The sequence below is a fragment of the Muscardinus avellanarius genome (assembly GCF_963383645.1).
Source record: "Muscardinus avellanarius genome assembly, chromosome: 2".
Taxonomy (NCBI): domain Eukaryota; kingdom Metazoa; phylum Chordata; class Mammalia; order Rodentia; family Gliridae; genus Muscardinus; species Muscardinus avellanarius.
The window spans coordinates 94,091,863-94,104,543 of NC_137787.1; the positions used below are offsets into that span (position 1 = coordinate 94,091,863).

At 34.0% G+C, this 12,681-nt stretch overlaps 1 protein-coding gene across 1 annotated transcript in view; it reads left to right on the forward strand.

Annotated features, from left to right (window-relative positions):
* Positions 1–12,681, forward strand: part of LRP1B (LDL receptor related protein 1B) — a 1,956,425-nt gene that overhangs the window by 1,117,222 nt on the left and 826,522 nt on the right. Inside the window, exons 9-11 of the mRNA XM_080689945.1 lie at positions 1,097–1,268; positions 5,380–5,523; positions 9,074–9,310. Of these exons, the coding sequence (XP_080546071.1) occupies positions 1,097–1,268; positions 5,380–5,523; positions 9,074–9,310 (553 nt within the window). The remainder of the gene's footprint in view (positions 1–1,096; positions 1,269–5,379; positions 5,524–9,073; positions 9,311–12,681) is intronic.

Consider the following 12,681-nt stretch of genomic DNA (forward strand, 5'->3'; position numbering starts at 1 on the left):
ACATAGAAAAGGGTTATTTGAACTTTAACATGGAATAATTCTCCACATTGATTCCTCATCAAAATTTGTACACAAATCAGTTGACACCTCTTCCTTGCCCTGGACCAGGACCAGTTTGAATGAATTATAAAAATACCAGAAAGTGTCAAGTGTGGTGGTACATGCTTGCAATCCTAGAACCTGAGAGACTGAGACAGGATGATCTCAAGTTTTAGGCCTATCTCAATAATTTCGTGAGACCCTCAGCCACTTAGACCCTGTTTCAATATAAAAAATAAGAACTACATAATGTGTATTTTTATCAGAAAATAAGCACACTCATTCTTTCTTCTATGCTACTGGAAGACTTGTTTGACTTGAAGATGTGTATTCCTCCCCCAAATTACCAAGACTTTACCAAAGAAGAGTGATACTATTAATTTATATGTATGGGTAGCAATAAACATCACTATTCTCCAAGAAAATTATTCCATTTTCCATCGTGAATAGGCTTAGAAATAACACAGTTTATGAGTTAAATACTGATAGATTATTTACAATTATTGCAAATATGTGATTTCTGTATATATTTTTTATATTGAAGCAAGTACTAGTCAACACATAACTTGTGACAAAGAAAAACAAAGAATAGCATTGTAGACTAACAAAACAAGTTTTCAAAAAATACTTTCTCATTAGTCTTTTCAAAGTCATAGCTGTGCTTTTGTAGCATCTACATATCTATGACTATATCAACAAGTAACCCATAAAAATATCACAAATGATATATCAAAATACTGTAGCTTATTATTGGACATGCTTGAAATCTGCTTTTAAAAACCTTTGGAAAGTGACTACTAAACATATTTTCTTAATAAAATCTGAATGACATGCTCTCCCATACATTTGGAGTTGTTTTATCCACTCATTTTTCTTCTCTAGAGAAAGCAACTTAAATTAGTAAAATGTTAACTTCTATGAGAGAAAACAAATGGTAAAAATTCCTGTGACTGATAACTATGGCCATTTTTGACACTACTAAGTAGCACTCAGTTTTTCTTACAAGTTGAAAGCAGTATATTAAAATAAAGCATTATTATTTTTACCTTCTGTATAGGTCAGGCATCTTTATGGTATAACCGTGTTTGAAGACTATTTGTATGCAACCAATTCTGACAACTTCAGTATCTTAAGGATTAACCGGTTTAATGGCACTGATATTCATTCATTAATTAAAACGGAAAGCGCTCAAGGAATCCGAATATATCAAAAAAGAGCACAACCAACAGGTACGTTATGATATTTCTCCATAACCTTCATAATGGCTGATTGAATGGGAATATAGTCCTTGTGACTTTGTATGCTGTTAAAGTGGATGAGTCATAAATTCTCTGTTTTGACAGCAAAAATGTGCATGTCTGCTTGATGAAATATAATAGAGCTTGCTTCACAAGTCTAAATGAAAAATTGTTCAGTTCCTAGTGAATCGTTTCTACAACCATAGAATTAAAATGATGGCTAGATTTAGACTTAGGAAGGAGCTTTGTATTGTGATATATGTAGACAGGAATCCCAGATACCAAGATTTCTTTTTTATTTTTCTTATCATTTTTAAAAGACAAATCAGGTGACTTATAATATTTATGCAATGTTCATTGTAGTAATTACGCTCTCCTGATTTAATTTCTTAATTGTTCTTTAACGTGTGTTCATTAAACATAATATTTAATGTTGAGACTGCCGTGTTTCTGTTTCTCAAAAACACAGCCCTTTTTTTTTTTTTTTTTTTGGTGGTACTGGGGTTCCTGGAAACCCTTCTACCTCTGGGTTACACTCCCACACACACACACATATACATATATATATATATATATATATATATATATATATATATATATTATTTGGAAACAGGCTCTCTTAAGCCAGCGCGGCTGGGTTTTAACCTGCGCGATCCTCCTGTCTCTGCCTCCCAAGTGCGGGGATTACAAGCGTGTGCCACCATGCCTGGTGACGGCCATTTTTATCGTAGGTTGATATATCATTCAGAAGCTCAATTTATGGTTAGTCGCATATCAAATAATATAAAAGCCTACCACCCAACATTCTCATCATCTTTCTGTACATCTGCTACAAGTTAAAACTAATCTAGAATTATCTAAATGCTCACATATATCTATTGAGGCTTGTATTGTCACAAAATACATTTATAGCAAAGTCAATTTAAAACTTTGTAGATAATCTTACTGGAGTTTGATATTAGTATTCAATCGTTGATTCATTTATCATTCACAAATCACCTACTGTGTGCCAGAAACTATTCTTGTATTCTAAAAATAGAGCATTAAATAAAACAAACAAATCAGGCGTAGTGGTACATGTAATTGTGAGGTGCAGTAATTGTGAGGTTGAAACAGGAGGATTACAAGTTCAATGACAAGACTCAACAACATAGGGAGACGCTCAGCAATGTAACAAGACCTTGTTCAAAAAAAAAAAGTTAAGAAAGGGTTGAAGTGTAGCTCAGAGGTAGAATGCTCCCGAGTTCAATATCTAGTACCACATATAAATAAATTAAATTAAAAAAAAATAAAGCAGATGAAATATTTTGCCTTCATGAGATTTACATCCTGGTAGAGATGATATAGAAAAAATTAGGTAAAATATTAATCATTTTAGGAAATAGAAAAAAAAGTAGATTAAAAGAGGGATGTGAAGTTTGAAATTTTCGGAGTGGACTGATACTAGAAATTGAATCCAGAGGTGTTCTACCAATTTGTTACACCTCCAGTACTATTTTATTTTTTTACTTTAAAACAAAGTCTTGCTAAGTTGCCAAAGGTCTTGCTAAATTGCTGAGGCTATCCTTAAAACTGTGATCCTCCTGTCTCCATCGCCCAAGTACTGGGATTAGGCCACCTTACCCAGCTGGAAGTTTAAATTTTTATATCGAATAGAGGAAGTCTCCTTGAAAAGATGGCATTGAATGAGGACTTGGAGTAACTGAAGGAGGGAGACCTGGGGATAGCTGGAGCAAGATCATCACAGATAAAGAAAGGAAAGTCAGGAGGAAAGAGCCCTGGAGACCATTTACAGAGCAGGTAGAAGGCCTACATGGCTGGAGCACAATAATTAAGACAAATAAAAGTAGGAAGTGAGGTTAGAGAAATGGAAGACCATAACAAGTAGGGTCTCATAGTCTATTGTAAAATCTTTGGTTTATACATTTAATAAGATTGGGGTACATAGAAATCACTGAGCAGAGGAGTCATCATCTGACCAACATTCATTTATTTATTACTTATTTATTTTATTTTATTTTTGTGTGGCACTTCAGATTGAACCCAAAGGTATTTTAACCTCTGAACTACACCCTAAGCCTATTTTTAAATTTAATTTAATTATTATTTGGATCTCATTAAGTTACTGAGACTGGCTTTAAACCTATGATCTTCCTGTCTTAAACTCCCAAGTACTGGGAATACGGGTGTGTGCCACCATGCCAGACTCTGACAAATATTCTTAAGACTCCGTATAGCTACTGTATTGACTTTAGGCTCTGAGGAGAGAAGGGTGGAGTGTTAGAGAAGATGAAGGATTATACCAAAATAGCAGCATTGCAAGTCATGAGGAATAAGTTCCAGATATGTGATGGTATAATGGGAGAATTTCCTGATGGATTGGACTTGTATATGTACAAGAGGATCAAAAATGATGGTAGCATCTTAGCTAGAACATTTATGACTGAGTTATTATTGAGATTACGGAAACTAAGTATGAATCTAACTTGGAGCACAGATGAAGTTCAGTTGTCATGCATTATTTCAGATGTTTATCATATATTCAACTGGAGATGTCAAAAAGGTATTTGGATATAAAAGACTGTGTATTCATGTTCTGTGAAGAGTCCAGGCTGGAGGTACCAGTTTTGGAGGCACTGGCATAGATATGAGATTTAATGTCATGACAATGGGTGTGAAGCAAATATAGAGTTCTCAGTAATGGAGATGGAGGCACTCCAACAATATGTCAAGGAGAATAGGAAAAGCCAAGAGCAGAGATTAAGAAGAAACCTGCAAAATCCATTTGATTTTTAGAATTGGTGGCATGAAGCTTATTAGGATCCTCCAAGAATACCTTTGATGGAAAAGTTAAAGCCTGATTAGAATGGATTTGAGAGAGACAGGAAGAAAAGGACTTGCAGAAAATGATCATCAATAACTTTGAGAAGTATGGATATAGGACGAGTCAGAAAAATGGGGAATTTGTTGAAAGATTGCTGAGGGAATTTGAGTTTGAAAGAAGCCTCCCACCCCAGGATGCAGAAATAATGATAGATGTTTATGTTGATGGGCATGAGCCAAAGAAGAAAGTGAAAGTCATGAAGGAATTGAGAAAACAGAGTTGTCCATTATAGGAGAGGAGACGTGAGGCTGGGGAAGCATGTGGTCCTCTTGGCAAGGAAAATAGTTAAAACTGTATTTCACCCACTTTTTTTAAAATTAGAGAATGAGGAATACTCAAATAATAAGGCATAATGTATAAAATATAGTAAATTTATTATTAAAAGAAAATTGAATGGTATTCATCACAATTTCAACTATTCTTTAAAAATGCAATTATAATAATACAACAAATCTTACTTAAATCATTCCCATTATTCCTTTTCCCTTTGCCCCATTTTTCTTTGTCTTGTCTTCTACATATCTCCACTTTTTTTTTAGCTCTGATGCTAAACACTCATGATATACTTTTCTATTCTTCAATTTCCTCATGTAAAATAAAAGTCCACTGCTTGACAATTATAATCCCCCCCCCACAAAAACACACGCCCACATTCATTTTGTAAAATTATTCTCAAAAGAGCAACAAACAAAAAGTTAAATAAATAAATAAATAAATAAATAAAACTTGGCCTCAGCACTTCTCAAATAAGTACATATAATGAAAGGATCACATTTCTGCTAGTTTTAGTTATTCTTGTGGACTGCTGAAAAAAAAGAATATCCTTTCCTTGTTTAACCACCTAAACTGGAATTATTGTTATGTAACTTTTTGTGTTCCTTTTATATTTCAACAGTTGGCATTTTAAAAAGTAAAAGAAGCCTGTACCAAAAATGTAACTTTATTTTTCTTACATGTGAACACTTTAAATTATGTAAACACTGTTGTATTTCTTAGAATTTCTTTTTAAAAATGCAGCCTTAGGAGGTTGTTCACAAATTCATATATGTTATTCAATGGAGTTTAAACTTGTCCCATTTGATGATGGTACTAAATATGTACCCATATAGAATTTTTCCAAGATTTTCTGTTTTTTTCCCTGCAAGTTTTGACATCCAGATGCACATACTTAACTTGTCTTTGGAGAATTTCAAGTGTTCTGCTTCTTATTTGTTGTAGTCAGAAGCCACGCGTGTGAAGTAGATGCTTACGGACTGCCAGGGGGATGTCCACACATCTGTCTGCTCAGCAGCAGTTACAAAGCACGGACCTGTCGCTGCAGGAGTGGCTTCAACTTGGGGAGTGACAGCAGGTCATGCAAAAGTATGTCAAACGTTTTGCCAGCAGCAGCCGTTTCAGAATATAATTTTTGTGTTAATTAGCAGCATCAACATCAGTAATAGCATGCCATTCAATCAGGTGAAATTTGCCTGAATATATATACTAGCCATTTTTTCTTTGAAAATTAGAATTTAGATTTATTTGGGGATTGTGTGAATGGAAAACAAATCAGTTTTTACAGTCACTAAATTTATTAATTCTAGGGAACCATATTTAGGAAATTATTTTTTGAAGGTTCACTTTGAAAATTCTTAATGACTGTTTTTGGGTGAACAGGCTGTACTTACTAGTTGAACAGATTCTCTTACCTGAACCAAGATGATGCTTCTAGCAATAAGTGTGCATTTTGGTCTGACAGAAATCCACATGTAGCAATGCATCACCTTGTCCAGCATCAAAGGAGAGTAAACTAGACTTCTTTGTAATTTAAGTTTCCAGATAACTAAATCAATAGTAACTAATTATCAGTTTCTTGAAAAATTAGCCAGTGTTTTCTAAGATATATGTTACATATGCCTTTTTATTTTTTAAATATTATAGAATAATTTAACTATTATTTATCCAAATAAGCTGATAAAATATTCAAATGCTTTTTTTTTAGTACTAGGGATGAAACCCAGGGGCCTTCTACCTTGGAGCTATACTCCCAGCCCTAGTTTTTATTCTTTATTTTGAAATATTTGGTTATATGTAGAATGACCAAAAAACTAACACTATTGTTTGAAAACTTATCCTTTTGACTGAAGGAATTAATTGTAAATATTTTTATAAAGTAAGTCAGAAACAACATTAAATACTCAATGATAACTCCTTGAAAAAAAGTATATATATATATATATATATATATATATATAGTGTGTGTGTGTGTGTGTGTGTGTGTGTGTGTGTCTGTGTGTGTGTGTGTGTGTGATACTGGTGATCAAATCCAGGGGCATTCCACCTGCAAGCTATACTCCAGTCCAATTTTTATTCTTTATTTTGAAACAGGGCCTCACAAAGTAACTGAGGCTGGCCTCAAACCTGTAATCCTCCCGTTTCACCTCCTAAGTACTGAGATTATATGCAAGTGCCACCACGCTTGGCTGGTAGTTGACCATATTAAATTATCTAACTAGTAGGAATATTATACTGTAATTTAAAACAACATTTTGAAAAACTTTTAATAAACTGACAAGGTGTTATTAAATTTCAAAAATTAATATGTCAGATCTCAATTTTTGAAAAAACACAAAAGTGTATGTGCATGAAATATTGACAAATTCTAAGAAATGTTAACTTTCTAAGTGAATCCATATTACTTTTAAATCAGATAAAATGTTATTTCTCCAAGAAAATATCTTTGGAATCAGGTAGGTACCAATAGTCTGTGAGGGCAATGAGAAGTATGTTAAAATACTTTCCTCTCTAGAGCTGAGTGTGATGGCACACACTTGTAATCCCAGAATTAGGGAGGCAGAGACTGGAGGATCCTGGTTCATGGACAGCCTCAGCTACTTAGCGAGGCCCTTCACAAATCACTGAGACCTGATTCAATAAAAATGGCTAAAAAATAGGGCTGAGGGTGTAGTTTGGAGGTACAATGCCCCTGAGTTCCATCCTCACTACCACAAAAAAAAAAAAAACAACAACAAAAAAACTTTACTCTGTAATCCCATCTAAGAAAACCTAAGGAAGTATAGGTTGAAAAAATTTCAGTGTCAGTATTATTTTAATAATGAAAACATAAAGACAACTGGAAAAATGGCTTGGTTTTTTATCTTTTTTTTTAATGTGGAATTGGACATTGAACCCAAGAACATTCTACATCTGAGCTATACCCTCAGCACAATTTTTTTGTTGTTGTTTTGAAACAGGGTCTCACTAGATCGTTAAGGGTTCAATAATTGTCTCAACCCTGAGATCTTCCCATCTCAGCTTCCCAAGTACTGGACTCATAGCTGTGCCCCATCATGCCTGGCTAACAATATTTTTAACAGTGTGTTGGGTACCTAGGATTTGTCTCAATTTTGTTATATCATAAAATATGTCAAATGTATTCTTACATATATTAAATAACATTGATTTTAAAAGAAATAATATATATTACTATATTTTGTACTGAAAATTTTACATTTAGAAATTTTGATTTTTTCTTTTATTTCACAAATTTTACATGCTTAATTTGAAATGTCAACTATTTTGTAGTTAACCAAATATGCCTGAGTCTTTTGTATCAATGTTTTATAATAAATCTTAGTATATTTATCCCTTTTATATAAAGCATTTCACTTTAGTTGATTAGAGTTAACCAGCCTTGGTACCCTAATCACATTGCCTTGTAAAGCTTTGTCATTGGAAGGATTCTACTCAAACTCTGGGAAAAACTCTCTTGATGCTGGCGTTTTACACTCTGGAGACAGTTATGGTAGGGGAGGATTTTGCTTTGTCTTTTATAAGGTCTGTGAACATCAGAAAGACTGGCAAACAGCTGCAGCCTCTCATATTTTAGTTAAGATGTGAAGAAAGCCTGGCCTGGTGGTGCACGCTTGTAATCCCAGTGTTTGGGAGGCAGAGACAGGAGGATTGCGCAGGTTCGAAGCCAGCCTTGCTGGCTTAAGAGACCCTGTTTCCAAATAAAATATAAAATAGGTCTGGGAGTATAGCCTGGAGGTAGAAGGGTTCCATCCCCAGTGCCACCCCCCCAAAAAAATGTGGAGAAAAAAGATGATACTGGCATTTAATTTCATATCATAAGAGAATAAGTTCCCTGTTTTGGCAACTGTGATATAGTCACATGCAAGGTGGTAATATGGTGATACTGCATAATTCTGTGTGTGTGTGTGTGTGTGTGTGTGTGTGTGTGTGTGTGTGTGTGTGTGTTGCTGGGGATTGATCCTGGATATTCTAAATCTTGAGATAAACCACCAGCCCTATTTTATTTTTTATTTTGAAATAGGGTTTCACTAAGTTTTAGAGGACAACACTAAATTGCTGAGGCTGACCACCAATCTGAGGTCCTCCCATCTCGGCCTCACAAGTACCGGGATTACAAGCATGGGCTGCCATGCCTCACTTCACATGATTGTTTTTGTTTGCCTCTGACTTGACAGTCAGTCCATGATAACTCTGGTGTGTTTTGAATGTTCTGAAGTTCTTAGTGTTCTTGACTCTAAGGAGAGCAATGGTATCTATAAGACATGCTAAATAGAAGGCAACAACTTATAAAGTTAAATGTACTGAATGTTTTAATAAATGGCCATTTCACAAGTTACAAGTTATTCAATGATCTGTCATGTTGTAGCTAGATAGACAACTACAGACAAAAGAATAATTAAATATAACCCATTCACAGAAGTAATTTCTGTTTTAATTAAAGTAATGCAATTAGCTAGCCTTCTTGTATCAAGATATATTTGGCATATTTTAGAGTTTAATTTTTAGTATTGAATTTAAAAACATGCTAATTGTGGCAGTTAATTAAGCAGTGGCTTTCTGCAGTCTAAAGGAGATTAGGCAGCATTGGATGTTTATATGTGTAATATTTCTTCTGCAGGACCAAAGAATGAGTTGTTTCTCTTTTATGGGAAAGGACGCCCAGGAATTGTTAGAGGAATGGACTTGAATACCAAGATAGCTGATGAATATATGATCCCCATAGAAAATCTGGTAAACCCTCGTGCTTTAGATTTCCATGCAGAAACCAATTATATCTACTTTGCTGACACCACCAGTTTCTTAATTGGCCGGCAGAAGATAGATGGCACAGAGCGAGAAACCATTCTGAAAGATGGTAAGTGACACTGTGTGACATCAACAAAAAACTGTCCAGAGATTTTAAAGGACCCTAAAAGGGAAGATTCTGTGTATGTCAGAGTAGCATTATCAGATCCCAAGTTCTTTTTTGTCTAAAACTACTTGCTCATCTTATTTGCTCAATGGCATTATTTGTTCATAAATTTCACATGCCAGTGTATTAAAACCTTAGTAGAAAAATTGAATTTGCAATTGTCCACTACATTTTAGTTACAGTAGGAATTGATCTCTTATCTATCTTGTCTAGGAAAATAAAGATTTGCGATAATATGCTTATAATGCTACATGGTAACACATACAACTTGGCAAGACACTGAAGACTTTCACTCAGAGTGGGTTAGAAATGTCCTATCTGCATTTTCAGCACAATTCCTGTGTTTTGCTTCATACATTATAAATCATTGAAATGGAGCTTTCTAGTTTCATCCTTGAAATATCGGTGTCTCCAAAGACCATTAATTATTTATTCCAGTTTTATTATACATATATGAAATTATATGCATGTAAACATATGTGCATGTATTTGATACAAATGAGTACATATCACTAATTATTTGACAGGAGCAAACACTGAAGTATTAAAGAACATTACTTTGATGCAAATAGAAAAAATATTTGATAATCAAATAATCCATATCATTGACTAGCTGCCTGTCAACTTTAAATATGTCACATAAGGATTCTGGATCTAAGTTTATTTATTATGTAAAGTATAAATACATTGTGAATTCATTGTATAAATTCATGATTTAAAGGACATTAACTGAGTGCTTCTTAAAGAAAGGACACTATACTATCATGTCAGATAAAAAGGAATTTAGAGAAATGGCTTCTGCCTTCCAAGGGTTCATCATGTACCTTGGGAGATCATTATGAGCACACACAATAAGTAGAGACATTGCAGCATGAGTTGATAAGTTCAAGACAATCCAAAGACATACATGATTAGTAGGGGCTGTCCATGTTATAGGGATGTAATGGAAGGAGTAGGTATCCTTACCTGGGTATACTTAGAGAACTCCTAGGCCAGAGGTGGCATTTGAGATAGCTCTTAACAGAAAACTATAAGGGGGAGAGAGACCATTTCCTCAGCAGAAATTGCATGGGAAAAAAAGAAAGGAAACAAAAATTTTAAAAAAGAAAGGTAGATCACTACCTGCTTCCTATGCAGGTAATAGTGACAGAGGAGGTGTAAAAAGTGAAAAGGGTTGAGATGAAAGGCCTTGAATACAGAATGAAAGGGTTTGGGATGGAATCTTGGAGTAAGAAACCAGAGATGCTTTTAATCCAAGAAATAACGTGAATGGAGTGATTCTGTAGGGGGATCAATCCAGTGGCGGGGCGCAGAATGAATCAAAGAGAAGGAGAAAGTGGACTAAATGGACAGAAATGGACTAAAATTATTTACAGTCAGAAGGGCCATGGATGGCAGTCTTTTATTTCTTTGAGAGGAAATAAGGGGAGCATGAGAAAAATTATTTAACTCAGTTCTATTTTAAATCAAATTTTTAATGATAAAAAGTACATTCTCCATGAGTGGCAAATGAAATGTTAAAATAAAAAATATCCCCATTTTTGTATTTTTTTTATCGTTTACTGATGAAGGCAATACAAAAATATTATAATTTAGCATTTTCAGTGAGTGTCTAAAGATTTTTGCTTTAAATGTGGCAGAGGCTTCTGACTACTTAGCTCTGTAATATGACATCAGATGACAGAGACCTAGTAATTTTCAAAGAACAATACATTTGCAGATTCCCTCTGAGTAGATGCATTTGGATTATTCTAGTTTTAACCCAGATATTTTCAATAACTAAAATATAATAGAGAGGGCTCTTGGTTTTCTTTAAAAGTAGAACTAAAATATAATAAAGAGGGCTCTTGGTGTTTTTTAAAAGTGCCCACCACTTTGCTGTGTCCAAGTGCCTCAGCTAATAAATACTCCTAACTCTGATAAGTGGGTCTTATCAGTGACTTTGGTGGTTCTTTGCCTCCACCACAGCAAAGGAGATTAACTCTAGGTGTTCCACTGCCAGGCATATCTGTGGCCTGCTGATTTGGTGGTATGACAGTTACTAGAGTGTATTTCATATTTTCACAGCTGAAATATATTTAACATTTTGATATTCCTGTACAAGAGACAGTTGTGCCACTTTTAAAGTTTATCCTTTTTTTTCTTTCCACAAAGATAATAATAATATGCATGTAATGCAAGATTAGTATGTCAAAACAGAAATTTACATCTGCAAATGATGACCTTTTTCCTTGGATTTAGTAAAAGTTAAATTTTCTCTGTTTTCACTTATTTGTCTGGTTTCTCTCATTCAACTTGAACACTGAAATGCAGTGCTTAATTTGATAGGTGATTTTGATAGAAATTCTGAGTCTTAGAAAAGTTTGCATTCTTTGTATAGAACTATAAACATTTTGATATTTGAAAATAAAACGTATCTTGGATACCTTCTGTGAATGTGAATACATTCTTTCTATGAAGAAAATAACCCAGCATTTCCCAAAATGCTTCATCACTATTCATTCATTTTTTTTTTTTTTTCCTACCTAGAGGTGCACTGAAAGCCCTCTAGCCAGGCGTGGTGGCTCACACTTGTAATCCCCGCGCTTGGGAGGCAGAGACAGGAGGATCCCACAGGTTCGAAGTCAGTCGTGCTGGCTTAAGAGACCCTGTTTCCAAATAAAATGTATAAAATAGGTCTGGGAGTGTAGCTTGGAGGTAGAAGGGCTTCCAGGAACCCCAGTACTACCAAAAATAAATAAATAAATAAATAAAGAAAGAAAGAAAGAAAGAAAGAAAGCCCTCTAAATGTGTTATAGCCTATCAGCTTTGTGAAATCCTACAGGCTAAACAATAGTTAAATAAATGAGAAATAAAATGCTAATTTTAAGGAGTTACACATTTTTCAATAATTATTGAAAACACAAAATGGAAAATATATTACTGATATAAGAAAATTAACTTCTATAAGATCAAAATATTTACAAGGTACATATTTTCAACTTCCTAAATTTTTGTCAAAATTTTTTGTAAATTTCATATTCGTTTTCTTTCAGTTAATTACTTGGTTATTTGTTCAGCCAATAAATATGAAGGGAATGTCACTTCTAGGTGATGGAAAGGATATAGTAAAGAAAACAAAGCTTTACATTTAGCATATATCCAAACATTTGGAAGCAGGTATCAAATAAAAAATACATATAAATATTATGTTTTAAGAGACTAAAATAGATTATATTTATAAGATTGATTTTATGTTTTTATTCTTGGACTTCTTGCTAAGATTCATTTCTCATTGTTGTACAAATTGCAATTTTTAGCAGAAAGGAAAAAAT